The following is a 27500-nucleotide window of genomic DNA, read 5'->3' on the forward strand; positions in this document are numbered from 1 at the left end:
GAGTCATTGTACAAACATACTTTTTATTTATTCATGCAAAATTCTGGATTATACTGTAAATAATTTTTTTTGACTGGATTCAGACTGATTCAAACCGACCACTTTTTGAATCGTTTATTGAAAGAGTCGGTTCATGAGAGTCATTTGACGTGTTTGTGTGTGTTGTTTTTTCGGAGAGCAAACAGCGTGTTTTTCATGCAGTTCTCTCTAGAAAATGCTGTGTTTCAGAAACCAGAACATCTGTAAACATCTGCAGTGTGTGACTGCACACTGATCTGTTCTGTCAGCCGGGGGCTTGTTCTGCCGGAGTGTGTTTTGTGTTCGTGTCGTGTTGATTGCGGGTGAACTACAGCTCGAATAGGAAAGTGAAACTTTCTCATGCTGATGTTAAATCAGGCCGTATGAAGTGTGGTGTATAATAACTCACCGCAGTACTCAGTTCATGTGCAGCAGCATAAAACATCATCCATCTATCTATCTATCTATCTATCTATCTATCTATCTATCATCTCTCTATCTATCTATCTATCTATCTATCTATCTATCTATCTATCTATCTATCTGTCTATCTGTCTATCTATCTATCTCATTTTAATGTTTACAAGTCTCATTAATTAAAATCATGAAATGCATGCAATTTATTAAAAGTTCCCAAATTCTGTTTTATTTTTACCCCAAAAATAGGTTTTTTTTTTTCTTTTTTTTTCTGGACTCTGTTTTAATGGTTTAATTACATTTTAATAATCACAAAGCACTTCTAATCAGTTTTAAATCATAAAACTTTAACAATTCAACAAATTTTTAAAAACATTTTTTACAATAATAGTGCCCTAAGAAATGTGTTTTTTTTTTTTTTTCTGTTTTGTCTGCTTTAATTTTTCTGGATTTTTTAAAATCTTTTTTCTCACGTCGCTTTGCAACAATATAAATTGTTGTAATATTATATAATTTTACCTTTTGATTTATTCATCCAAATTCTGCAAAGTTCTGTATTCAGTGCTGTGTGTGTGTGTGTGTGTGTGTGTGTGTGTGTGTGTGTGTGTGTGTGTTGCAGGTTTGCTGGTGGGTGCGCTGGACACCGTGTTGGACTCGAATGCGCGCGTGGCCCCGTTCCGGATCGTTCTGCATGTCCCCGGGTCACAGGTCAGCTGGGTCATAGCCAGCGGTGAGAGCTCATGTTCAGTGTGTTTGATTCTCTCACATAACTCTTCATAAACACCTCTGTGTAATACAGGCACTTGCATGTGTGTGTGACCGTATTATCTGTGTGTGTGTGTGTGTGTGTTTGTTTTTTTCCCCAAGTTCTGTTTCAATTTTAGTTTCTCTGTAATCTTTTTTCCATATCAATTTTTCTGTATTCAATTTTAATGGTTACATTCAATTTTAGTCATCAAAAAACAAGTCTAATTCATTGAAATCATGAAATGTATATAATTTAAGAAAGGTTCCCAGTTTTCCTGTAATATTTTTTCTAGAGTCAATTTTATTATTACATTTATTATTAAATTATTATGAAATAATCAGAAAGCATGTCTAATTAATTGAAGTCACTATACTTTTGCAATTTAACAATTTACATTTTACATCTTCTGGATCACATTTTAATGGTTAAATTTTAATAATCTAAAAATCGTTATCTAATGAGTTGCATTCAGAAACGTTTACTTGATTAATTTTTACAATAATAGGGTCCTTTGAAAGGTTTTATTGTTTCAGAAATTATGTTTTGTCAGTTTAATTTTTTTTTAAGGGGGGACTTATTTTTTTTATATTTACAAATCAAAATGCTGGTAATAAAATGAAGGCATAAAACATAAACACATGTGTGTGTGCTCACAGGGGCCACGGTGGAGGAGGTGCAGAGACACTGGAGATGGCTGGATCAGAACCTGCTGCCGTACATGGCTGTGTTTGAGAATAAAGAAGACGCTGCCAGTTTCGTGCTGGGCAAAGTGAAGGCACGCCTCCCCACACACTCACACAGACACAACATCCAGTTCAGACTCTGAATCTCTCTGTGCTCTGCTGTAGGGTTTTAATCGCGGAGGAGGTTCTGGGCGGTCAGGCTGTCACGGGAGGATGATCCGGCACGCTTTCTTTCGGGAAGATCTGCGCGCGGGTTTCGAGCAGCGCTTCGGCCTCCCCTCACAGCGGAGAAGCTGGTGACGCATTAAACTCCTGCTGCTGCTGGAAGGGCCGCGTGCCGCGCCAGGGCCTCACTGTACCTCACCACCAAACCACATCGCCTTCGTACTCCTTCCTGCTGGGCAAAGAGGGTGAGGACATAAGCAGATCTGAAATGATTTGACCCTTCTGCCTCTCTGTGCTGCGTGTGTAACTCGTGTGTGGTGTGTTTGCGCTCAGTGAAGCTCTTAGTTCCGTGGGCTGAAGTGACGCGGCTGGAAACGCGGCCTGTCTTGGTGATGATGGTCTTTGCTGACGGACGTGATCCGTGTTCACACCAGACGGAAACAGAGGGATTTCTCCATGTTTCTGAACGTGGACGAGGTGATGATGGTCATGGCTTCCATGCTGGCTGATATCGCCCTCCGCAGGCTGCTGGACAGCGGTGGACTCACACTGGCCAGTCGCTGCAGGACGTCCACCAACATCACCAGAGAGGTGATGAACATCTGCATCACATCTCTGCAATCACATCTGCAGTCACAGGTGTTCTCCGTGGTTCTGGAATGTGGACCAGGTTATGAAGGTCAATCACAACTCTAGAGGTGCAAAGGGGTGGCAGAACATTTCCATGGAAATTGTGGAGTCTCGAAACGATTTCTCAATGGAACTTCGGTCTTGGGAATTTTGGAAATATTCCAATTTGGGAAATTTTCACCAGCAACTTTTGTGGAATTTATTGAGGATTAATTGGAAATTTAGGGAAATTTATAATCCTACTCATATACAAACAAAACAAATCATTATATACGTATAACACGCACTATATATACGTATATGATTATATATATATATATTAGTATATATAAATATATATAATATATATATAAACATTGGGTGTTTGATCATAGGCTCGTTAAAAAAAGGCTTTCTAGTTTAAATGAACGCTGGTTCTTTTTTTTTTTTTTTTTTTACTCTTTATTCGTCAAATAATAATAATAGTTTGAAAAAAAAATTATAACCCAACTGTTTCCAAAATTTAAGATTATAAATCAGCATATTAGAATGATTTCTGAAGATCATGTGACACTGAAGACTGGAGTAATGATGCTGAAAATACAGCTGCACATCACAGAAATACATTATATATTAAAATATATCTAAAACAAAACCATTATTTTAAATTGTAATACCAGTAATACTGCGCAATATTACTTTTTTGTTCTGTATTTTTTTTATAAAATAAATGAAAGCTTGATGAGCAAAAGATAAGCAATGTTTAAAACATTAAAATAATAATGTTTCCAAACTTCTGTATGATAACAGAAAACACAGCTTGAGCTGGTTCATACCTCATAAATTATCAATGAAATAGCGTAACTCGCTTAGATTTGTCATATCTTGATTTTACAGGCTAGCTAGCTACTGTATAAACACTTTTTGGTGTTTACTAGTTAAACTTGAATCCTACAGATCAAATTTATTTAGAATATCTGAACTCAGATGTAGTCTGGGCTCAAGTGTGTCTTCAGAGAAACTGCAGGGGAATCCCTCTCGTAGGAGACGAGAGAGGAGTGTGTGTGTGTGTGTGTGTGTGTGTGGTTGTGTGTGGGGTCATTGTGCAGACTTCCTGTTTTATATTATCTCACCTAAATGTTTGTTTCAGCGAGCCCCTGTAGGTGTTTTTACAGCGTTAAAGCCTAGTTTTAGTTGCACACTACAGCACAAGGAAGTTGAAAACTATTTTTTTAATAGTTTTAAAATTAACCCGTTAACCCTTCTACCAAGATGGAGATTTTGATAATTCGAGTGATGCAGGATTCAGGGATGTGATGTGTGAGTATGTTTTATGGAGGAACAGCACCAGTGGCATGTAGGGGTGTGTCCTCAGTAGCCCTGCACAACCCTAATCACATCTAAAACTGCTTCACATCTGCAGACCCGCATCTATCATCTGTTCTGATAAAGACATCAGGGAACCTGTTTTATGGGGCCTCTTTGAATAGTACTCGCTCTCTATCCAGCCAGTCGTCAGCAGGATTTGATTCTCGTATACTTCCTTCACTAAAAGAGAAGTTCTGGTATGAGAAAGACAGCGCAAAACAAGTAAAGCAGAACAGAGAGCAACCGTCTGCAGAATAAGAGAGATCACGAGCGTGTGTGTGCGACTGCATGTAAACTGGTGCTGGGGCTGTGGGCTGTGCGATGGGTGTGAAATAAACCTGGTGCTTCGGGGTTCGCTGTGGTGCTGTGCGATATGGGTGGTGAAAACCTGCATTTGCATGCATGCCGCGGAGCCGCAGTGGGTTTTTATAGAGCATGTGGGTTTTGTTCACTGCTTGCTTTGATCCAAATCTTTCATCTATTTTCATATAAACGAGCAGTGTATAATTTCTAAGAGGGCAGCTGATGGTGGCATTTTGGTCCATGCCTAACGCTAGGCCCATACAGCTTAAGTATCCCACCAGGATAGTTTGGGTTTAACATCAAATATCGGACAATGAAACTGAATATTACTAGTTTAAACAAGAAACAACCAACTACTTAGTATAATGAATCGCATATTTTAATTTTACTCTCACGGGATTGCTTTGTAGGAGCAGCGCTGGTCATACAGTATTGCTCCAGCTCAGTCATCTCTGGAGCCTTCGTGCCACCACCGGGTCCGAGCGTTACATCAGTGAAGTGTATGTCATGCTCGGTTTTTGCTGACTCGTCACAGCGCCCCGTGCCACAGACGCCGTGCACTGTACTAACACCACGTGACGGGTATTCTGTGCTTCAGCGAGGGTGCCGTACGAGAGGGCCACAGTGTACCCTACTCATCTCGATCAACCCCTCCCACAGGTAGGGTACGGACTCGGTTCACCACAGTGTACTAAGCTTCCGAATAAAAGTGACAGTCATAGATTCATCATACGCTTTCCTATTATGTAACGATTTGCTTACGACCCGAGATTACACATCCTGCCATGGGTTCATTTTTTCGGCTAGCATAGCCTACTTTCACGCTCCCAAAAGTGACAAAAGCTGCATCACGAAAATAAAGTTCTGTTATTTACATGTGTCAGGAAGGGACAAAAATAGCAGGTAAGATGTAGTCAATAAAAAAAAAAAGTATCATGAAAGTCATCATAAATGTATCAAAATAAGTGAACAAATATCTAAAATGTATCAAGAAGGACAAAAAGTACAATCATGAAACAGTATCATTCTCTAAGGGATAACTCCACCTCGGTAATGTAAATTCCTGTCATTAATCTACGGTACCACCTATGTTCCGTTTCCAAACTCCGTAAAATCTTCATTCGTTTTCGCCTCTAACACAATTTAAGATATTTTTTTTTGGATGTAAACTAGGAGGCCTGTGACTGTCCCTAGACTGCCAACTAAATAAACAGTGTCAAGAGTCCAGAAACGGTATTTGAAGTGCTGTGGTCCAGAAACATACTCCCATCCTTGCCATCAGACTGAGTGCAATCCTGGCTGGAATAATATCTAAGTGCGACGGGAAATCACTTCTTCTGTAAGCGAAAGAAAACAAAATAACCAGACTGTTAACACTTCAAACTAATTTACTTATGTCCGAGCTCTCCCTTCTATTTCAGTGTCTCTTGCACATCTTATTCACCGTAGTTGCTCTTCTGTTCCATCCGCCGCAGACACACATGGATGCACTGTATTCTCCATGCATTTAGCTTGATTTGAAATAAAAACGCGCGCATCCCGGTGTGGCACGGGATGAACATTCATTATGGATAAATGTATCATTTGATGATGTTTTGAGCTTAAATGGAGGACATTTAGTCGCGTCACGCTTATACAGGTTTTAGTCTAGTCAGTTCATGCTACAGCACTTTATACAATACATTAATTTGTGAATTTCTTAATTGTAATGAAACATTGTTTTAGTCTAGTCAGTTCATGCTACAGCAACATATACAAAAAGGAAAATAACAGTGTTAACGTTTCAGACGTCCATCAGTTATGAAACAAACATCTCTGCAGAAGATTCTTCAGATCAACTCAGTCCAAATCTTTCGAGATATCTGTCAGATCAAACTCAGTCCAACTGTCTTTCGAGAGTATCTATGTGTAGTGCAGTCAAATCAGTAATATTACTGAATATGAGCTATATTTTAAGCCCCCACTGATTAAGCCAAAGGTGACCGTGGCAATGAAACCAGGCTCAGTTTTTCAGCTCACGCAGGATTTCTTCAGTGAGCCGAGATGATGTGTAATGTGTGTGTGTGTGTGTGTGTGTGTGTGTGTGTGTGGCTGTGATCAAGATAATCAAGCGAGCGTTCCAGCTGATCGAGCTGCTCCATCGGGACGAAAAGCGAGCATAAAATCAGACACCAGCTTCCACACATCCACACGAAACAGAACTAAAAATCCAGACACCACCTGCGAAATAAACATAATGGAAAAGTCAAGCACGGGCGGTCTAGTCGATGATCTGGCCTCTGAGAAACCAGAAACTTGAATCTACCGTCCTAACACGACCTGCGACAAGAAAATCCTCCTGCGGTACTTCCTGAGTGCTCTCGTGTTTTTGAACCCGTCTCTAGATTAATCCGTCAAAGGTTATTCAGCTCTCAGTGAGGGCAAGCTGACCTTTGCACATACAGTATTAGAACAGGTCACTAGTAATAATTCATGGAAGGCTTGGTTATCACCGCACATGATACTGAACATACACATTTAGGAAATACATATGGAGATAAACACTAAATAATGCAGTACGCATTCTGTGTGCAGCGTCTCTTATAGCGCAGCGTGTGTTTTCTGCTCTCTAGGTCTCCAGCACACCATACTACACCTTCTGTTACGACACCGTCCAATCAGACGACGAGGACAGCAGCGGCAGCATCTCTGATAAAGCTCTGCGTCACACTGTCCACACAGACCTCGTGTCCACATTCCACCCCAGCCAATCAGACGCTCAGAACAAGACCAGTGTGAGTAACACCATCATCACTGCACACCGCAGGGTCATGTTCAGATACTATTTTTAGTAATACTTTTATTTTTATAATTGTATTTTTTATTTTAATTGTTTTAGTTTTTTTTTTTTCATTTTTAGTAATATTTTTATTTTTAAAATTTAATTTTTTATTTTAATTACGTTTTAGTTTTTTGTCATTTTTAGTAATATTTTTATTTTTATAATTTTATTTTTTATTTTCATTACGTTTTAGGTTTTTTTGTCATTTTTAGTCATATTTTTATAATTTTATTTTTATTTTAAGTTTTAGTTTTTTTGTCATTTTTAGTCATATTTTTATAATTTTATTTTTATTTAAAGTTTTAGTTTTTTGTCATTTTTAGTAATATTTTTAATTTTAAAATTTTATTTTTTATTTTAATTACATTTGGTTTTTTGGCATTTTTAGGAATATTTTTCTAATTATTTTTTATTTTAACTACGTTTTAGTTTTTTTTGTCATTTTTAGTAATATTTTTATTTTTATAATTTTATTTTTTATTTTAATTAAGTTTTAGTTTTTTGTCATTTTTAATAATATTTTTATTTTTTATAAATTTATTTTTTTATTTTCATTACATTTTAGTTTTTTTTTGTCATTTTTAGTAATATTTTTATTTTTATTATTTTTGTAATTTTAATTCATTTTAGTATTTTTTTGTCATTTTTAGTTTTATTTGTCTGTCTGTTTTATTAGTTTTATAAATTTTTATTTCAGTTTGAGGAATCAAGTTAGAGTAAAGTAAAATGAGAAAATGTTGCTTTTTTATGGGTTTTAATTTTAGCTTCAGTGTTAGTTTTAATTAACTGTAGCAACCCTGGTACACAGTTACAATACATAATGAAGATGTTTTAGTCTTATTTCACACCAAAATCAAAGAATTTTTTACAATCAAATTATTGATTTTTTTTTTTTTTAATTCGAATTATATAATTTGCACATGTTACTTTTTATGTACAATGCCTTTTCAGCTTATGGCTGGAATACATTTTTCATTTATTTTCTGTACTGTTTGTATTCAAATCAATCAATAAATAAATGAACTAAATGAACTTTAAAATAAATGCATTACAGTAATGAGAGTTTGGGTGTAAAATCTGTGTAAAATGTCACAAACAAAAAAATCTTAAAGAGAGAGTTAACCAAAATAATAATATTTTGTCATCATTTTCTCACACTTTAGTTGTTCCAAATATGTTGTTAACCAAACAGTTTCTGGTCCCCATTGACCTCATTCTTCAGAATATCTTCTTTTCGTCAGCAGACAGAAACTCACACAGGTTTGGAACAGCTTGAGGGGGAGTAAATGACAGAATACACAATTTTCATTTAACTGTCAACTTAACCTTTAAAAAAACAAAAAATAATCTTTATGCAAAACACAGTTATGCAAATAATGTCACTTTTTGTTGATTTGTGAGGTGAAATGTGGGCTGAGGATGTTTTTGTCTCCTTCAGAACACGGAGCACGTTCGAGAGCGATTGTGGGACGAACACTTCACTGAGTTCGGTCGCGGCGTTCACATGTTCCGCACGGATAAAATCCGTAAGCTGGTGGCGCTGGGGATCCCCGAGTCTCTGCGCGGAGAGCTGTGGCTCAACTTCTCCGGTGAGAGACGGAAGCAGAGGAAGAGAGAAGTTGACGGAGTGACACAGAACAGAAGAAAGTCGCTCTATATTTGTCCAGCTCAAGTCTCTGAGCAGAGACTCACTTCCTCTTCTGCTGCTTTGCTCTTATTTGGTTATTTATTTGAATTCTCAGCTCACGCAGTCTGTACGCACAAGAGTTCTATTACATGCTGCACAATGTTAGGCAAATTATATAAAAAAAATAAAATAAATAAAAATAACCAAACAGAACTTATCAAAAATTAAGAAATAATTTTAAAATTATTTTTAAATGATATTTAGAAAGAATTTAAACTAAGTCAGCCCACTCTGCTCACCAGGACTGCATTCAACCAACAAATCGATACTTTTATTCATCAAAGACACATTAAACTGATCAAAAGTGACAGTAAAGAGAATCCTGAAAAATCAAATGCATCACAGTTTCCACAAAAATATTGTGCAGCACAGCTGTGTTCAACATTGATAATAATCAGAAATGTTTCTTGAGCAGCAAATCATCGTATTAGAATGATTTCTGAAGATCATGTGACACTGAAGACTGGAGTAATGATGCTGAAAATACAGCTGCCACATCAGGCAGATGCATAAATTACAGTTTAAACAGATAGTCAACATAGAAACAGCTGTTTGAAATTAGGAATAATTTTCATTAATCAACATTTTTACTGTATTTGTAGTAAATAAATGCAGCACTGGTGAGCAGAAGAGGCTTCCTACAACAGCATTAAAATATATTATTTATTCGAAACTCTTGGCCAGTAGTGTATTAATTTTCTCGTATAATTGTACTAAAAAATCATGAAAAATATAAATCTGATAGTCGTTAATATTCCTCTTCATATGTGTCCCCATGATCCAAAATTCAGTGTTTGATAAATATTTCTTACCACCTTATGTGTATTAAAATATACATTTGGGTTATTATCTGCTCTTTATGATTTATGTCAAGACGAAACCTCAAGCCACACTGTCTTCTGGATCCTCATATTCTGTGTTCTGTGTTCAAACTGAGGAATATCCCTTGTGTGTCAGTCAGAGAGTTCTGGGGAAGAACGCTTTAGTCATTCTAGATAAACACAGATCACATCCATCATCTTTCTCTGTTTTACTGTAACACATCCTCTCCATCTCGTCTCTCAGACGCGTGTTCCTCGCTGGCCGCTCATCCCAGCTACTACACGGATCTGCTGGAGAGATGCCGAGGGGAGAGCAGCATCGCCACGGAGGAGATCGAGCGAGATCTGCACCGCTCGCTGCCGGAGCATCCAGCCTTCCAGAGCGAGACGGGGATCTCAGCGCTGCGCCGCGTCCTGACCGCCTACGCCTTCCGGAACCCCGCCATCGGCTACTGCCAGGTGACCGCGCTCGCTAGTGCTAGTGCACTACACCAGATAAAGCCACATCGACTCAACGGTGATGGTTTTGTTGTGTGTGGATGTGATCACTGATGTGTGTGTGTTCTCCGCAGTCCATGAACATCCTGGCCTCTGTGATGCTGCTGTACACTAAAGAGGAGGAAGCGTTCTGGCTGCTGGTCACTGTGTGCGAGCGCATGCTGCCTGACTACTTCAACCGCAGGGTCATCGGTGTGTGTGCTCGACAGCCTGAACACCTGTCTGCTTCCCTTCTGAACGACTTACTCTTGTGCTCTGCCACTGACTCAGAGAACCGCAGAAAAACTGGTCTAGTTCACATTTCAGAAATACTTCACTACTGCCACAAACATTTTCAAATTCTTGCCACTTGAAATAAAATAAGTTTTAAGATGTAGACAAGAATGGCTCCTGAGTGATCGAGGTGATACGTGCTGAAACTAAAAGAAATTAGTAAAATAAAAATATAAAAACGATTAGAAAACCACTAGCGCAGTAGTAACAACGCTTCATATCACTTCCTGTGTGTCAGGAACCAACCCAGGTATAACACTCTGTTCGATCAACTAGCATACCCGAGAGCCTTCCGCAGCAGCCGCCAGAGCGTGCCTGACCTACCTCTCTCCGCTGGCGTCGGCGTCGCTCACGTGGTTCCTGACGCTGTTCGTCAGTGTTCTGCCCTTCCGCAGCGCTCTGTGTGTCCTCGACTGCTTCTTCTACCACGGCATCAGAGCCATCTTCCAGATCTCGCTGGCGGTGCTGGACGCCAACACGGCCGAGCTCAGCTCCTGCAGCGACGACGGACACGCGCTCATGATCCTGACCAGGTGATCAGATAACCCCCCGCGGCTTCCTCTAAACCTCAAACACCCTAAAATCTAGCTGACCTTACCAAGGCATGTTCTCACAAGCAGTTCACGAGTTATTCAATATTTCAATTTTGATCATTTCAATTTTTATGCACAAATATTTCATATTTAAGCATTTCATGAATCATTAAATATTTTATATTTAAGCATTTTTATCAATATGCAACAATATTTAATATTTAATAATTTCATAAATCATTTAATATGTTGTATTTAAACATTTTTATTGATATGCATTATTTCATATTTTATTAATCATTAAAGAGTACGTATTTTATCATTTCTATTTATATGCACAATATTTAATATTTAATCATTTTATGAATCATTAAATATTTAATATTTAATCATTTTAATTTATAAATACCAGTATTCCATATTTAATATTTTCATTAATCATTAAATACTTCATATTTAATCATTTAAATTTATATGTACCAATATTTAATATTTAATCATTTTCATTTAGTATGCAACAGATATTCATATTTAATATTTTCATTAATCATTAAATTTCTCATATTTAATATTTTCATTTATATGCATGAATATTTTCACATTTAATTATTTTAATCATTAAGAGGTAGGTATTTATCATTTCTATTTATATGCACAATATTTAATATTTAATCATTTTTATTAAATCATTAAATATATTTATCATATTTTTAAATATATTAAATCATATTTAATCATTTGAATTTATATACACCAGTATTCCATATTTAATATTTCATTAATCATTAAAATTCCTCATATTACATATTTTTCATTTATATGCATTAACATAGTTCACATTAAAATTATTTTTAATCATTAAACATTTCATATTTAATCATTTTTTTTGTTTATATGCACCAATGTTTCATATTTAATTAAATAATTCAAACATAATCAATTCAATTTAAACCAAAACGATATATCAAAACAAAAAATTTAACATATCAATTATTATTATTACAAAACCACAATATTTCATATGTAATCATTTCATTAATCATTAAATATTTAATATTGAGTTGTTTTCATTTATATGCACCAATATAACAATACATAAACAGCGATATTTACCTGCAGATATTTACAGAGAGACTTTCATATAAATAAGAGAGAAGTTATCAGTGAAGGTTTCTGAGTGATGATGCAATCAGGGTTCTGAATCGATTCACTCAAACTGATTCACTGAACTGAATCAAACTTATCTTGTTTGTTTTGGTGATGTTTACATGACTCCATTGAATCATTCCTGTTTGAACACTCAACAAAATAATCAGTCTTTAGGAGATGTCCTAGAACCCCTGAATATTGGACGAATCTCCCAGCACTCCTGTCTGCTTGAGCAGTGAGCGAGAGTGAGTCCTGAAGGTGATTCGTCTGTGTGTGTGTGTGTGTGTGTGTGTTAGTTTCCTGGAGCAGCTCAGACACGAGGAGGAGGCACACGTCTGCGCTGAAGACGCAGGATCGTCTCATCGTCTGAACATCACCACGCTCATCACGGACGCCCATGAGGTGTGTGTCTGCTGCACCAGATGATGCAGGTCTCGTAACATGCATGTGTTCTCATCCGGTGATGCTTCTGTGTGTCCTCAGAAATTCAGCGCTGTGTCTGTGAAGCATGTGGAGATGCTGAGGAGCCGCCAGCGTGTTCAGGTGCTGCAGGCGCACGAGGACTCCACCAAAGACAACGCAGTGAGCCTCTTCCCTTCCTTCACTTCCTCTGAACGGCTCCCTCTTCTGCTTGAACCTGTGTGTGTGTGTGTGTGTGTGTGTGTGTGTTTGCAGCTGCGGTTGGTCACTCCAGACGTGTCTCTGTCGCCGGGAGATCTGTCGGGGAAGTCTCGTCACACTGAGATCTGCCGGAGCTCTACGATCTCTTCAAGGTGACGCTCCTGAACCCTTTACTGTTACACCTACACTCTCAGATCTCTGACTTGTGAAGGCACATATAACTCTCTGTGTTCTGTAGGTTTGTTCGTATTTCATTCACACTGATTTATTCAACACTAAACTCCTGAAAACATGCTGAAGATGTGTTTGTTTTCTGTCTGCTGACGGTATTTCCTGATTTAAGGAGCGATGAGAAGAGAAATCCACAAACCTTTAATATGTCAACAAAATCAAACAAGAATTTGAACCTGACTTTATCTAGTGTTCAGATTTATGTGCTGGAATATATGCCTCATTTGCATATTCAAACATAACATTTCAGAAAACTCAATCTGCAATTCTTCATGTAATTAATCTATTACAGGTTTACCCTGTTTTAACCTATAGTGTCTTTCCTTAAATAATAATGATGAGATTATTATATGTAAAAACATAAATATATTATTATTATTATAAATAAATATACGATGTTTGTTCTCTAAAAGCAATCTATTAAAAATCCTCAGATCCACTGTTACTGCAGCATGATTCATATTTTTAATTCGATTTTAGTTTTATACTTTTGGGTTTTCACTTTCATTTTAATTTAAGTTTTAGTATATATATATTTTTTAAATTTGTATTATTTTTTATTAAGTCTGTATAATTTTTATTATAGTTTTAGTTATTTTAGTACTTAAACTAAAAATGAGAAATAATAAGTATATATATATATTTTAACTAAATATATACAGTACAGGTCAAAAGTTTGGAAACATTACTATTTTTAATGTTTTTGAAAGAAGTCTCTTCTGCTCATCAAGCCTGCATTTATTTGATCAAAAATACAGAAAAAACAGTAATATTGTGATATATTATTACAATTTAAAATAATTGTTTTTAAATTTATTATACTTTAAATTATCATTTATTTCTGTGATGCAAAGCTGAATTTTTAGGATCATTATCAAATGATCCATTAGAAATCATTCTAATATGATGATTCATTATCAAAATTGGAAACAGTTCTGCTGCTTAATATTTTTTCAGAACATGTGATACTTTTTTAGGATATGTTTTTAAAATATAAATATTTTGTAATAACAATATACACTACTGGTCTGTAATTTGGGGTCAGTAATTTTTTTTCTTTCTTTTTTTTAAATAAAATAAGTACTTTTATTCAGCAAGGATGTGTTTTAAATTGATAAAAAAGTGATAGTAAAGAAATATATTATTAGAATATATATTATTAGAATTTTTTTTTATTTTGAATAAATGCAGTTCTTTTTAACCTTTTCTTCATCAAATATATTAGACAGCAGAACTGTTTCCAACACTCATAATAAATCAGAATATTAGAATGATTTCTAAATGATCATGTGATAGACTGGATGTTACATGTGACACTGAAGGCTGGAGTAATGATGCTGAAAATTCAGCTTTGCATCACAGGAATAAATTATTTTTTTTAAAGTATATTCAAATAGAAAACTATTATTTTCAGGTTGTAATAATATTTCACAATATTACTGTTTTTTTTTTCTGTATTTTTGATCAAATAAATGCAGGCTTGATGAGCAGAAGAGACTTCTTTCAAAAACATTAAAAATAGTAATGTTTCCAAACTTTTGACCTGTACTGTATGTGTGTGTGTGTGTGTTTATATTTAGTTAAAAATATATATTTATTTGTTTTAATAGTATTAATTTACTCGTGTGTGTGTGTGTGTATTGATTAGTAGTGGTGTCAGTGTTAAGCGTGGTGTGTGTTTCAGACGGAGCACTTCATCAGTCTGTACTGGGGTGATGGTGTCTCCTCCTCCTCTGCGTCTCCTGCTCCTCCCGCGGCGGCCGGAGGCTGTGTGGAGCGCTATGTGGTGGACCGGGCTCAGTTTAAGAGTCTGTATGAGCTGCTGACGCCCTGGAGCTGTGGCACACACACGGACACCGTCGCCCAGCGCGCCTTCACTCTGCTGGACCAGGACCGAGACGGCCTCGTCACCTTCTCTCAGTTCACTCACATGCTGGGTACACTTCACACATCACACACACGCTGTGCTCCTGTGCTTTCCTCCGTCACTGACCGCAGCGTTTCTCTGCAGACCTGCTGTACTGCGAGGAGCTGAACGAGAAGATCCGGCTGCTGTACCGACTGCACATCCCTCCAGGTTCAGAGAACACCAGGCTCCTCCAGGACAGACACACACAGACAGGCCTAAAACACTCTTAGATCAGAGCAGAACGGCTGGAATACAGAAAGCTGTGGCGTTAAATGATGCATGCACTGCACAAGAAAAAAAACATATTCCTCAGTATTTCTGTCTTGATTTCCAGTTCAAATATCTACACATCCTTAAATCCAGAGATATTTACTGGAGACGCACAATGAAGAAATGAAGTCCTGTTTTCTGAGAAATTAAAAAATCATTACTTAAACTGAGAAAACATTTAGAGAACATATTGATGTATTGTGTTTCCTTTAATTAATTCCATAGATCTTCTTTAATTGGTCTTAAAAAGTAAAACTTGAAATATTTTTTTTATTTTAAATTAAGATAAATTTATTCGAGAAGCAAAACGGCTTAAGATATGAAATCTTGTTTTCTTGTTTCTGATCAAAATTGTGATCGCAATTTAATTTGTAGGGTTGTATATAGTTTTATTTTTATATATCAATATGGCTATAACATAAAAAAAAATAATATTATTATTATTACTACTACTATATAAAAATATGTAAATGAATACAAAATAAAAATATTTCTATTGTAATATTTCACTGTGAAATAAAAAAAATCGAGTATTAAAAATGTAATCATAATTTTATTTTACATTTAGAACCCTAAGATTACAGAATTTGTCTTAATTTCTTCATTTTCAAATGTTAAACCATCAGACTTTTATTTTGACAGAAAACTGCGAGTAATAAAATATAATAAAAATGTGAAGAAATTTTCTGTGAAATCTAATTGCTTTTTTACTTTAAACAAACATCAAATATCAGAAAAATCAACTTAATTCAAAGGGAAGATCACATATATATATTTCTCCATATCTTCATTGTGCTTCTCCAGTAAATGTCTTGATTTAAGGATGTTTAGATCGAAAACAAGATAGAAATGCTGAGTAATTAAGTGTTTTTGCAGTGCATTAATGTCAAGTCAGCTTTATTTCTATAGTGCTTCATACAGTAGAGATCTCTTCAGAGCAGCTTCACAGTAATGAGGCAAGGCAAGTTTATTAATACAGTATAGCACATTTATTACACAATGGTAATTCAAAGTGCTTTACATAAAAGAAAGTAAAATAATCATGAAGAAAAATAATAACAAAAATAAAACAAGCAATTTTAAAACATTGGAAATTATTTAAAAATTGACTTATTTGAAATGAATTTAAAACAGTTAAAAATAGAAAATGATTTTACATAAAATACAGTGAATACGTAAGATACAGTGCAGTCAGTTCGGAAATAGAAGCAGGAAACAGAAGTTGTGAAACTCCTCCGTTGAGAAACAAACTGAGTTTATCTGTGAAGCAGCTCTACAGGGGGCCGCAGAGTCGGTGAAATCCATCATTAGATGAATATTAGTGTGTGAGGCTCCTGCTGATGTGTGTGTGGTGATGTTCTCAGCTCTGAGCGAGGACACAGAAGACTCGTCTCCTCTGAAGAGTCCAGTGTTGTCCAGCACCAGACCTCTCTGTGTCAGCCTGCCCAACGGTACGTGTGTGAGTGTGTGTGTGTGTGTGTGTGTGTGTGTGTTTATGAGTGAGTGTGTGTGTGTGAGTGTATCAGTGTGTCTGTGTGTGTGTGTGTGTGTGTGTATCAGATCAGTGTGTTGTGTGTTGTGTGTGTGTGTGTGTGTCTTGTGTGTGTCAGTGTGTGTGTGTGTTGTGTGTCTGTGTGTATCAGTGTGTGTGTGTGTGTGTGTGTGTGTGTGTGTGTCTGTGTGTGTATCAGTGTGTGTGTGTGTGGTGTGTTGGTGTGTGTGTGTGTGTGTCTGTGTGTATCAGTGTGTGTGTGTGTGTGTGTGTGTGTCTGTGAGTGTGTGTGTGTGTATCAGTGTGAGTGTGTGTGTGTGTGTGTGTGTAATGATGTCTCGTGTCTGAAGGAGAGAGGAAGAGTTATGAAGAGCATGTGTGTGTGTGTGTGTATCAGTGTGTGTGTCTGTGTGTGTGTGTGTATGTGTGTGTGTGTGTCTGTGTGTATCAGTGTGTGTGTCTGTGTGTATCAGTGTGTGTGTGTGTGTGTGTGTGTGTGTCTGTGAGTGTGTGTGTGTGTATCAGTGTGAGTGTGTGTGTGTGTGTGTGTGTGTCTGCGTGTGCGTGTGTGTGTGTGTGTGTGTCTGTGTTGTGTGTGTGTGGTATCAGTGTGAGTGTGTTGTGTGTGTGTCTGTGTGTATCAGTGTGTGTGTGTGTATGTGTGTGTGTGTGTGTCTGTGTGTATCAGTGTGTGTGTGTGTGTGTGTGTGTGTGTGTGTGTGTGTGTGTGTGTGTGTGTGTGTGTGTCTGTGTGTATCAGTGTGTGTGTGTGTATGTGTGTGTGTGTGTGTCTGTGTGTATCAGTGTGTGTGTCTGTGTGTGTGTGTGTGTGTGTATGTGTGTGTGTGTGTGTGTCTTTCCGTATCAGTGTGTTGTGTGTGTGTGTGTGTGTGTGTCTGTGTGTATCAGTGTGTGTGTCTGTGTGTGGTGTGTGTGTTTGTGTGTATCAGTGTGAGTGCGTATGTGTGTGAGTGTGAGTGTGTGTGTGTGTGTGTGTGTGTGTGTGTAATGATGTCTCGTGTCTGAAGGAGAGAGGAAGAGTTATGAAGAGCATGTGTGTGTGTGTGTATCAGTGTGTGTGTGTGTATCAGTGTGTGTGTGTGTGTGTGTGTATCAGTGTGTGTGTGTGAGAGTGTGAGTGTGTGTGTGTGTGTGTATCAGTGTGTGAGTATCAGTGTGTGTGTGTGTGTAATGATGTCTCGTGTCTGAGGAGAGAGGAAGAGTTATGAGGAGCAGCTGCAGCAGATGCTTCAGGACCTGAGCAGAGAGAAGCAGAAGGACGAGGAGAAGCCTCTTCCTCTCATGAAGCAGGTGATCCTTCAGCTTGAGCTCAGACTGATGCGGAGAACACTACTCACACATTCAGTGTGTTAGATCATTCCTCCTCTTAAAGCACCGTGCACGTGACGAGTTAAAACATTCAGGTTTATTCAGTCTGCAGATGCTCTTATCCAAATGAGGATCTCACAAACAAGCACAAATACAGTACGTTTAGATCTGCACTGAAGGACAAACAGAACAAATACGTATGTATTTAAATAAAAGACTCCGTTTAGGGCTGCAGGAAAAAAATCTAATTGTGATTTTTCTGATAAAAATTGTGATCGTAGTTTATTTTGCAAAACTTTGGGGATTTATATATGGTGATATTTAGCTATAAAATAATTATTACTATTACATATACTACTATATAAAAATATGTAAATGACTAAAAATATTACTATTGGGATATTTCACTGTGAAATTAAAAGGTAGAGTATTAAAATTTTTTATTTTATTTTACATTTAGAACTGTAAAATTATCAAACTAATATTTGTCTTAATTTCTTCTCAAACATTAAACCTTCAAACTCTTATTTTGAAAGAAAACGACAAATAAAATAAATATAAATTACTAAAAATAAAATAAATATTAATAGTGTAATATTTCACTGTAAAATAAAAAGTGAAGTATTAAAAAATATTTTTTTACATTTACAACTGTAAAATTTCAATATTAATTTCTTCATTTTCAAATGTTAAACCATCAGATTCTTATTTTGTGTACATTACTAAATACAAATAAAATAAATATTAATATTGTAATATTTCACTATTAAATAAAAAAGTGAAGTATTAAAGATAACTTAAAATTACAATACTATTTATGTCTTAATTTTGAAATGTTAAGTCATCAGACTCTTATTTTGAAGGGAATCCAGCGGGAGTCAGGTTCTGTCCTTCAGGAGCTTGCGCTTCACTATCAAACACACTCCGCATATATTTATGTAAATACATCTGTCTGCATTGTTGATTTTATTCCTGTACTGCTGTGTTAGTAGTTGACCCCTGACCCGTCTTGAGCTGATGGTTCTGACCGCTGTGTTGTGTTCTGTCCAGCACCAGTTCATCCAGTTCTGTAAGACGCTGTACAGCATGTTTCAGGGCGATCCGGGCGAGGCCGAGCTCTTCCAGGCCATCGGGATGGTCACCAGCCTCGTGCTGCAGATCGGAGAGGCGCGACAGAGCGGTCAGAGCCAGGGCGAGGAGCAGTGGTCAGTCAGCTTCGAGCAGGTCCTGGCCTCCTTACTGACCGAGCAGGTGCTGGTCAACTTCCTGGAGCGACCCGTCCAGCTGAGCGACAGGATCAGCGCCGCCAAGCCGCGTCAGTACCAGGAGCGCGCCGGGCTGCTGATGATCCAGCACACACACCCACGAGTGCCCTGACCCTCACTATCCCATGATGCCCCTGGGGTGAGCCGGACTCCCCTCAGCTGTTTCATCACTGACCGAGCCAGTTTACATGTTACTGACCGTATGATCAACTCACATGAAGGAAATACTGACCGTATTATTATGATTGAACGATTCTGAATCATGAATTAAATGCACCTCTCAGATGAATGAAGTGCCTTAAACACAATCAGCCATAAGAGTGACCCTCTCAGACACTGTGAAATCCAGAGTTAATTCACGTTCAGATCAACCCAAACCTGACCAATCCAGCGTCATCATGCTGCGGTTCTGACTGACCCCATCACACCGCACGCCGTCCTGAATGAACCATGAGTTTACCGTCTCACACATGCCACAAAACTCATCTGACAAGAAATAAATCATGCACAACAAAACCCTTTTATGTTTTTATTCCAACAAGCATGAAGAGAAACTTAGTTTTCATCCACATTTACTGTCTGAAGACCTGCAAACACACAAAACAGAAGCGTTAGACACACACACACACACACACGTCCTTCTGTAATGATCCGAGCACACGCTTGAGGAGCGTCAGATATGATCAAACGTGTTGTGTTCAGTGTGTGGAAGCCTGTCTCTGAATTCAAAAAGACGAGGAGATTGTGACTGTTTCATCTCATCTTTTCTGGAAACTGCGTGATATAAATGTAATAAACACAGATAACTTTTCTGGTAACTTTCTTGCAATTGTGAGTTTATCTCTCGAAACTGACTTTCTCTCAACTCTGACTTTTCTGAGAACTGCGAGATATAATCTTGCACTTTATAACACGCAACTACAAGTTATAAACAAAAAAAAAAATAAAAATAGTATTTTCTTACAATACTGAGTTTATACCTCACAATTGAGAAAAAAGACAGAATTTACTTTATTTCTCCGAATTATGAATTTTTTCCCAGAATAGCAAGTTTAAATATCCCAATTCTGGCTTTTCTCTCGCAATTGTATTTTTATATCCAGTAATTCTGACTTTAACATGCAATTGATAGTTTATATCTCGCAATTGAGGGGGAAAAAAATACAATTTACTTTATTTACAAACTGACTTTCTCAATTCTGACTTATTTTCTGAGAACTGTTAGACATAAACTTACAATTCTGACTTCATAACACACAAGTGTTCATCTCTCACAATTGATAAAAAGACAGAATTGACATTATTTCCCAGAGCAAAGATTCGAGTTGTGAGTTTACATCACAATTCAAAAGTCAAAGGCTACATGTGAACTCAGAGTGTGTGACTGAAGTGTGTGTGTGTGTGTGTGTGTGTGTGTGTGAGTGAGTGACTGTAGTGTGTGTGTGTGTGTGTGTGTGTGAGAGTGAGTGACTGAAGTGTGTGTGTGTGTGTGTGTGTGTGTGAGTGAGTGACTGTAGTGTGTGTGTGTGTGTGTGTGAGTGAGTGACTGTAGTGTGTGTGTGTGTGTGTGTGTGAGTGAGTGACTGTAGTGTGTGTGTGTGTGTGTGTGTGTGAGTGAGTGACTGTAGTGTGTGTGTGTGTGTGAGAGTGAGTGACTGTGTGTGGTGTGTGTGTGTGTGAGTGAGTGACTGTAGTGTGTGTGTGTGTGTGTGAGTGAGTGACTGTAGTGAGTGTGTGTGTGTGTGTGTGTGAGTGAGTGTGTGTGTGTGTGTGCGGCTGACCTGACCTCTGTGGGTGGGTGACGGGGACGTATGTGACGAGGGTGTACAGCTTGTTTGGAGAGTCTTCGTCTTCGTTGCGTTTCCGGGACAGACGCACAACGCATGCGGTACGGCACATTCCTGCAGAACACCACACGTTATAACCACAACCGAGACTGAGAACGACCCGCGGGCAGCGGCGGCGGGCACCGGACACACTCACCGGACGCCTTTGGCCCACACGGCCTTGTTGAGACGGTGTGTCGATGCGGACGTCAGGCGTGCCCATCTCCTTCACCGCAAACTTGCGGATCTCCTTGAGCGCACGAGGAGCTCTCCTCTTGAAGGAGCTGCGGGAGGAGCAGAGGAGTGTGAGCCACACACACACACACACACACACACACTACAGAGCAGCGCTGAACGCTTCAGAGGGACTCACATGCCGTGGATGCGCTTGTGGATGTTGATGGTGTACTCGCGGGTCACCACCTCGTTGATGGCCGAGCGGCCCTTCTTCTTCTCGCCCTTCTTTGGTGCCATCTGCACACAAACACACGATACACATGATGCACACGGGCACGCATGTTGCACACAAACACGCATGAAGCACAGAACACACATGATGTACACAAACACACATGAAGCACAGAACACACATGAAGCACACGAACACACATGATGCACAGAACACACATGATGCACAGAACACACATGATGTACAGAACACACATGATGTACACAAACACACATGAAGCACAAAACACACATGATGTACAGAACACACATGATGTACACAAACACACATGAAGCACAGAACACACATGAAGCACACGAACACACATGATGCACAGAACACACATGATGCACAGAACACACATGATGCACAGAACACACATGATGCACAGAACACACATGATGTACAGAACACACATGATGTACACAAACACACATGAAGCACAAAACACACACATGATGTACAGAACACACATGATGTACACAAACACACATGAAGCACAGAACACACATGAAGCACACGAACACACATGATGCACAGAACACACATGATGCACAGAACACACATGATGTACAGAACACACATGATGTACACAAACACACATGAAGCACAAACACACATGATGTACAGAACACACATGATGTACACAAACACACATGAAGCACAGAACACACATGAAGCACACGAACACACATGATGCACAGAACACACATGATGCACAGAACACACATGATGTACACAAACACACATGATGTACACAAACACACATGAAGCACACGAACACACATCTCCAGTAACAGCTCTCACTTGATCTGATATTATAATGAGCTCTGATTCTACACACTGATCTGTGTTATTTTCTCAGTGTTCAGTACCGGATGATTTACTCTCCCTCATGTTATCTGAGATGTTCATGTCTTCAATCAACACAAACTAAAGGAAGTTTATACTCCACAGAATGCGCTGAACAGAAGACTCTGAACAGGTCTGTAGCGACGTGAGGAAGAGTAAAGGATGACTTCGACTTCATTAATCCTCCGGTAACCGGAGCGGAGCGACGCTTCAGCTTCTAGTCTTTAATCGCGCACATCGGCGTTCTAAACGCGACAGAACGCGTCGCGGTGATCGATAACGCGTCTGTGCTCTCAGATGAGGCGCTACACTGAACTATTACACATTTATAACACGGATGATGCTGGATTAGTGAAGCGTTCATGAGCAGAAGATACTCACTCTGTGCGGAGACTGTAGGAAAGGAAGAGCGGTGGATTATGGGTCACATACAAGGCGGAACACACGTTCACATCCGGGTCATTTGCTTTCTTCGCGTGTGTGTTTTCATCTGTTTTTATACAGTCTATGGTTTTCATACATTATATACATACATACATACATACATACACATATATATATATATATATATATATATATATATATATATTAGACAATTAACATTTAACAACGGTTCCATTTGACAAAGAACAGAACATTATTTATTTGTAGTTTTTTTTTATTTGTGAACGCAGTTTCGAAGTTCGATTTGTTTTCCGTGTTGAACTACATCTCCCATGATTCCGTGCGCCGCACAGGAAGCGCTCATGGACAGCGTTCACGAGTGGAAGCGAAAAATCATTAGATTCAGATCATCAAACAGAAAGAGTCAAATGTTTGAAATATTAAGCTGTGTAATCTTTCATATAAACGTCACATCAGTGTCGCCGCGTCTGCTCTAATTAAATATTCATGAGCCGATAAATGAACTACTCCTCTCAGGTAGGGCTGTGCGATTAATAAAATCACGATTTGAGCGTGCACGATTTCTAAATCGCTTTATAGCACGATTTTCCGCGGTCCCGACCTCCCGCAGTGTGCTATCCGATCCAATCAGAATGCAGCGCGCCTAGCGCGAGAACAGAACAGACTGAGCCAGTGTTGCCAACTTAGCGACTTTGTCGCTAGATTTAGCGACTCTTCAGACCCCCTTAGCGACATTTTTCGGAAAAAGCGACTAGCGACAAATCTAGCGACTTTCTTGGACAAACCTTATTTAGTCTCTGATACTCTCTGGTACTGCCGCACGAGCGCGAGGTCTCTCTTTCCCAGCGCGCGCCTCTCTCTCTGCATCTGCTCTGTTCAGCGAGCGCAGAGAGGAGCAGCACTTTCAGTTAAAAAAATATATTCTGTTGCTTCTAACTCTTTTACATGCGAGTATAGCCGAAATCACAGCACAACCATTGTCTTAATCATATGTGTATTTGATTTCATTAGACAATGTCGTGAATAGGAATTTAGTGACTTTTCTGATTATTATCAATGTTGAACACAGTTGTTAAAGTTAGTAAGATTAAAAAAAATTAATTGTAACTTTTCTTTAAGAAGGTTAAATAGATCAAATGTGACAGTGAAGACAGTTATAATGTTACAAAAGATTTCTATTTCAAATAAATGCTTTTCTTTTGAACTTTCTGTGAATCCTGTAAAATAAAATGTATCACAGTTTCCACAAAAATATTGTGCATCACAACTGTGTTCAACATTGATAATAATCAGAAATGTTTCTTGAGCAGCAAATCATCATATTAGAATGATTTCTGAAGATCATGTGACACTGAAGACTGGAGTAATGATGCTGAAAATACAGCTGCGCATCACAGAAATACATTACACTTTAACAGAGAGTTTTGCTTCATTAAATATTAATTCCCTTAACATATATGTAATTTTTAATGAGCATAAATTAAAGGCAATGCATGAATGCTTAGTTCATCAAATGTTCCTCACACTTCTCTCTCTCTCTCTCATCAGCTGCTGGGTGAACTGGAGAAGGACCCAAAGCTGGTTTATCACATCGGTCTGACTCCAGCCAAACTACTGGACCTGGTTGAGAACAACCCTCTGGTGGCCATCGAGATGCTGCTGAAGCTGATGTCCTCCAGCCAGATCACCGAGTATTTCTCTGTCCTGGTCAACATGGACATGTCTCTGCACTCCATGGAGGTGGTCAACAGGTGCAGCTCCCTCTTCCTGTCCTCTGGTTTCTGTCAGAGCAGGCGGAGCATTAAACAGGAAGTGCTTCATTCTGTGTGTTTGATTGTTGCGCTGCAGATTACCCACCGCGGTGGATCTTCCTCCTGAGTTCATCCATCTCTACATCTCCAACTGCATCTCCACCTGTGAGCAGATCAGAGACAAGTACATGCAGGTGAACACACACCGCACACGGACCATGATGCACCTGTGCTGATGAGGAACATGGTCTTCAGGAAACCATCATTAATTGATACGCTTCCTGTGTGATATTAGACAGTTCTAGCTCTAGACAACAGAGTATGGACACATTATTGTTTCCAGACTATTCTGTTTTTAACACAACTCTAAAATTAAACGTCATGACTGGCGCAGATCTTCATTATGCAAAAAAACCTTTCTGCTGATTTGCAAAAAAGGTCTAATATTACTTCAGTTTTTCACAAAATAAAATGATTTTTCAAATTATTTGCATGCTTCAACTTTAATGCACTTATCAGAATAACTAAAGCAGCCAAACGTTTCCGTTTTCATGACAGAAATAAGTTTATAAAGAAGCTTGTTTCACAGTCATCTGCTCATGTTTGCATGTTCTTCTGTGATTAGAGCATGTCATCTGAGCATGAATTCAGGACCGTGCATCAGATCATGTCATGCGTGTGAGTCGATCAGAGAGCTGTGCCTCAGATTCAATTCAATTCAATTCAATTCAAGTTTATTTGTATAGCGCTTTTTACGATACAAATCATTACAAAGCAACTTTACAGAAAATTAAGTTTCTACAATATTTAGTAGTAGCTTATCAGTGGTGACTGTCAGTTCATGTGCATATGGCAGAAATGTTCAGAAAAATCAATAAAAAGACGTAAACAAACAGACGATTAACACTATTAACAGCAATTTTGCAATCAAAACTTATAGCAAAATATGGTAGTTCTGTATGTTGTCTCTGGGTTAGCATCATCTGAGGTCCTCTGAGGGGCTGGCATCATCTCTTCTCAGGTGTTCTGGACCCAGACTGGAGCTTGTGTAAATCCTAGTTACCACGGGATGTAAATCCAGCAGAAACAGAGAAACAAATTGAGACATAATTAGCGTAGCTGCTGTTCCAGCCAAGTAAAATGAATTAGTTTAACCCAAGCTAAAGAATAATAATGCACATTTGATCAGATATAACTGCAGTCCAAAATTATGAGATGCATTATTTGAATGCTTGGCCAAAGAGGTGTGTTTTTAATCTAGATTTAAACAGAGGAAGTGTGTCTGAACCCCGAACATTATCAGGAAGACTATTCCAGAGTTTGGAAGCCAAATGTGAAAAAGCTCTACCTCCTTAAGTGGACTTTGCTATCCTAGGTACTATCAAAAGTCCAGCGTTTTGTGACCTTAGGGAGCGTGATGGGTTGTAGCGTGGTAGAAGGCTAGTTAGGTACGCAGGAGCTAAGCCATTAAGGGCCTTATAAGTAAGTAATAATATTTTGTAACTGATACAGAACTTAATAGGTAGCCAGTGCAGAGACTGTAGTATTGGGGTAATATGATCATATTTTCTTGACCTGGTAAGGACTCTAGCCGCTGCATTTTGGACTACCTGTAGCTTGTTTATTGACGATGCAGGACAACCACCTAGCAGTGCATTACAATAGTCCAGTCTAGAGGTCATGAATGCATGAACTAGCTTTTCTACATCAGGAACAGGTAACATGTTTCGTAGCTTGGCAATGATTCAGACAGTTTCTCTGCTGATGAAGAGAGAATACCAGACGTTTCATCACACGAATGCTATGAAATGCATCATGATTAGTCAGAAAGTGACGTGAAACAGCAAAACAGACTCTATTTCTGCAATCAGCACCCAGAATCAGTGAGAAACTTGTATTGATTTCATCAGTGCATCTACAGTATACTGCATAGCATATCCTGCCGTTATTGTGAAGATAATATTTTCTACGTGAATGTGAGTGACAGTTCTTATATTGAGCTCTGATTTGGTGCATCACAGAGATACAGTATTACAGCAGATGTAGCAGCGTTATTATTGTGTGATGGACAGCGCTCGTCTCCTGTGTCTCCTGAAGAACCGTCTGGTGTGCGTCTGGTGTGCGTCTTCCTCCAGTCCCTCATCAGGAACAAGATCATTAATGTCTTCCGCCTCCTCAAGACTCTGGATAACGGAGAGATGCCGGCCGAGGGCAAGACGGCCAGATGAGCTCAAGGACTGAAGCTGAGTCTCTCTGTCAAAGCTCATGAGTTCATCAGTCTTTCAGCGCAGAAGACGCCGGACGAACTGTTTTCTCCTCTTACCTTTACAACATGCTCCACTATTGTGTCCTGTTTTGATCCCAAACATTGTATTTTTTGTCCATTAAAGTGATGGTTACTTTCAGGTTCTCAGATGTGCTTCAGTGTGTGTGTGTGTGTGTAATGGATGCTATGCAGTGAATGGGTGCCGTCAGAACGAGAGCTGATAAAAACATCACAAGTAACCCACAGCACTCCAGTCCATCAGTGAACATCTGGAGAAGACAAAAGATGAAACACATCCAGCATTAAGACGCTTTTAACTCAAATACATAGAGTCTATAATCCATAATAACACTTCCTGCAGTGAAAAAGTGTTCTGGTGTGAATCAGGAGAGAAATCTGCACAGATCAAGCAGTGTTTAAACAGCTCCAGATGTGAGAGACGACAGCAGATGCACGTTCTCACTGCAGGAAGCGTGTTATCTAATAGTGTGTCAGTAGTATGAATAGTAAGAAACAAGCACAAACACTCGAGTTAAAAAATGTTTTTTATTTGCACATTGATTTCCAGTGACATTAAAACATGTGCATCAGGTCGTGTTTACTGCTGTTATAGCCTGAGTTACCTGAAGATCCAAAAGAGCACAACTGGCCTGACTTTATATTCCACATACGCACACAGTGCTCATACACACAAACAGACGCGACCTCTGACCTTGTTTGTACACAGGTTAAGCCTGATTAT

The 27500-nt window shown here is 38.5% G+C and overlaps 3 protein-coding genes and 1 pseudogene across 3 annotated transcripts in view; 1 reads left to right on the forward strand and 3 right to left on the reverse strand.

Moving 5' to 3' along the window:
- The window catches only part of LOC109060486 (phosducin-like 3), a 261660-nt gene that overhangs the window by 20255 nt on the left and 213905 nt on the right, over nt 1–27500 (reverse strand). The gene's annotated exons all lie outside the window — the stretch shown is intronic.
- On the reverse strand, nt 19726–22484 carry LOC109087408 (annotated as a pseudogene).
- On the forward strand, nt 23040–26905 carry LOC109060999 (CCR4-NOT transcription complex subunit 11-like). Its single transcript, XM_042764400.1, has 4 exons — nt 23040–23257; nt 24290–24492; nt 24590–24686; nt 26514–26905. Exons 1-4 carry the CDS (start codon nt 23240–23242, stop codon nt 26718–26720), a joined length of 525 nt encoding a protein of 174 aa, XP_042620334.1. The 5' UTR covers nt 23040–23239; the 3' UTR covers nt 26721–26905.
- Nucleotides 27286–27500, reverse strand: part of LOC109096206 (plastin-2-like) — a 13961-nt gene continuing 13746 nt past the window's right edge. Inside the window, exon 15 of the mRNA XM_042764407.1 lies at nt 27286–27500. This exon is cut by the window's right edge and continues 302 nt beyond it. The gene's annotated coding sequence lies outside the window, so the exon portion shown is untranslated.

Source organism: Cyprinus carpio, chromosome A9, assembly GCF_018340385.1.
Source record: "Cyprinus carpio isolate SPL01 chromosome A9, ASM1834038v1, whole genome shotgun sequence".
Taxonomy (NCBI): Eukaryota; Metazoa; Chordata; class Actinopteri; order Cypriniformes; family Cyprinidae; genus Cyprinus; species Cyprinus carpio.

Coding starts and splice junctions, on each gene's coding strand:
- LOC109060999 (XM_042764400.1), top strand. Junction 24,493..24,589: donor TCCATGGAGGTGGTCAACAG/GTGCAGCTCCCT, acceptor GTTGCGCTGCAG/ATTACCCACCGCGGTGGATC. Junction 24,687..26,513: donor TCAGAGACAAGTACATGCAG/GTGAACACACAC, acceptor GGTGCATCACAG/AGATACAGTATTACAGCAGA.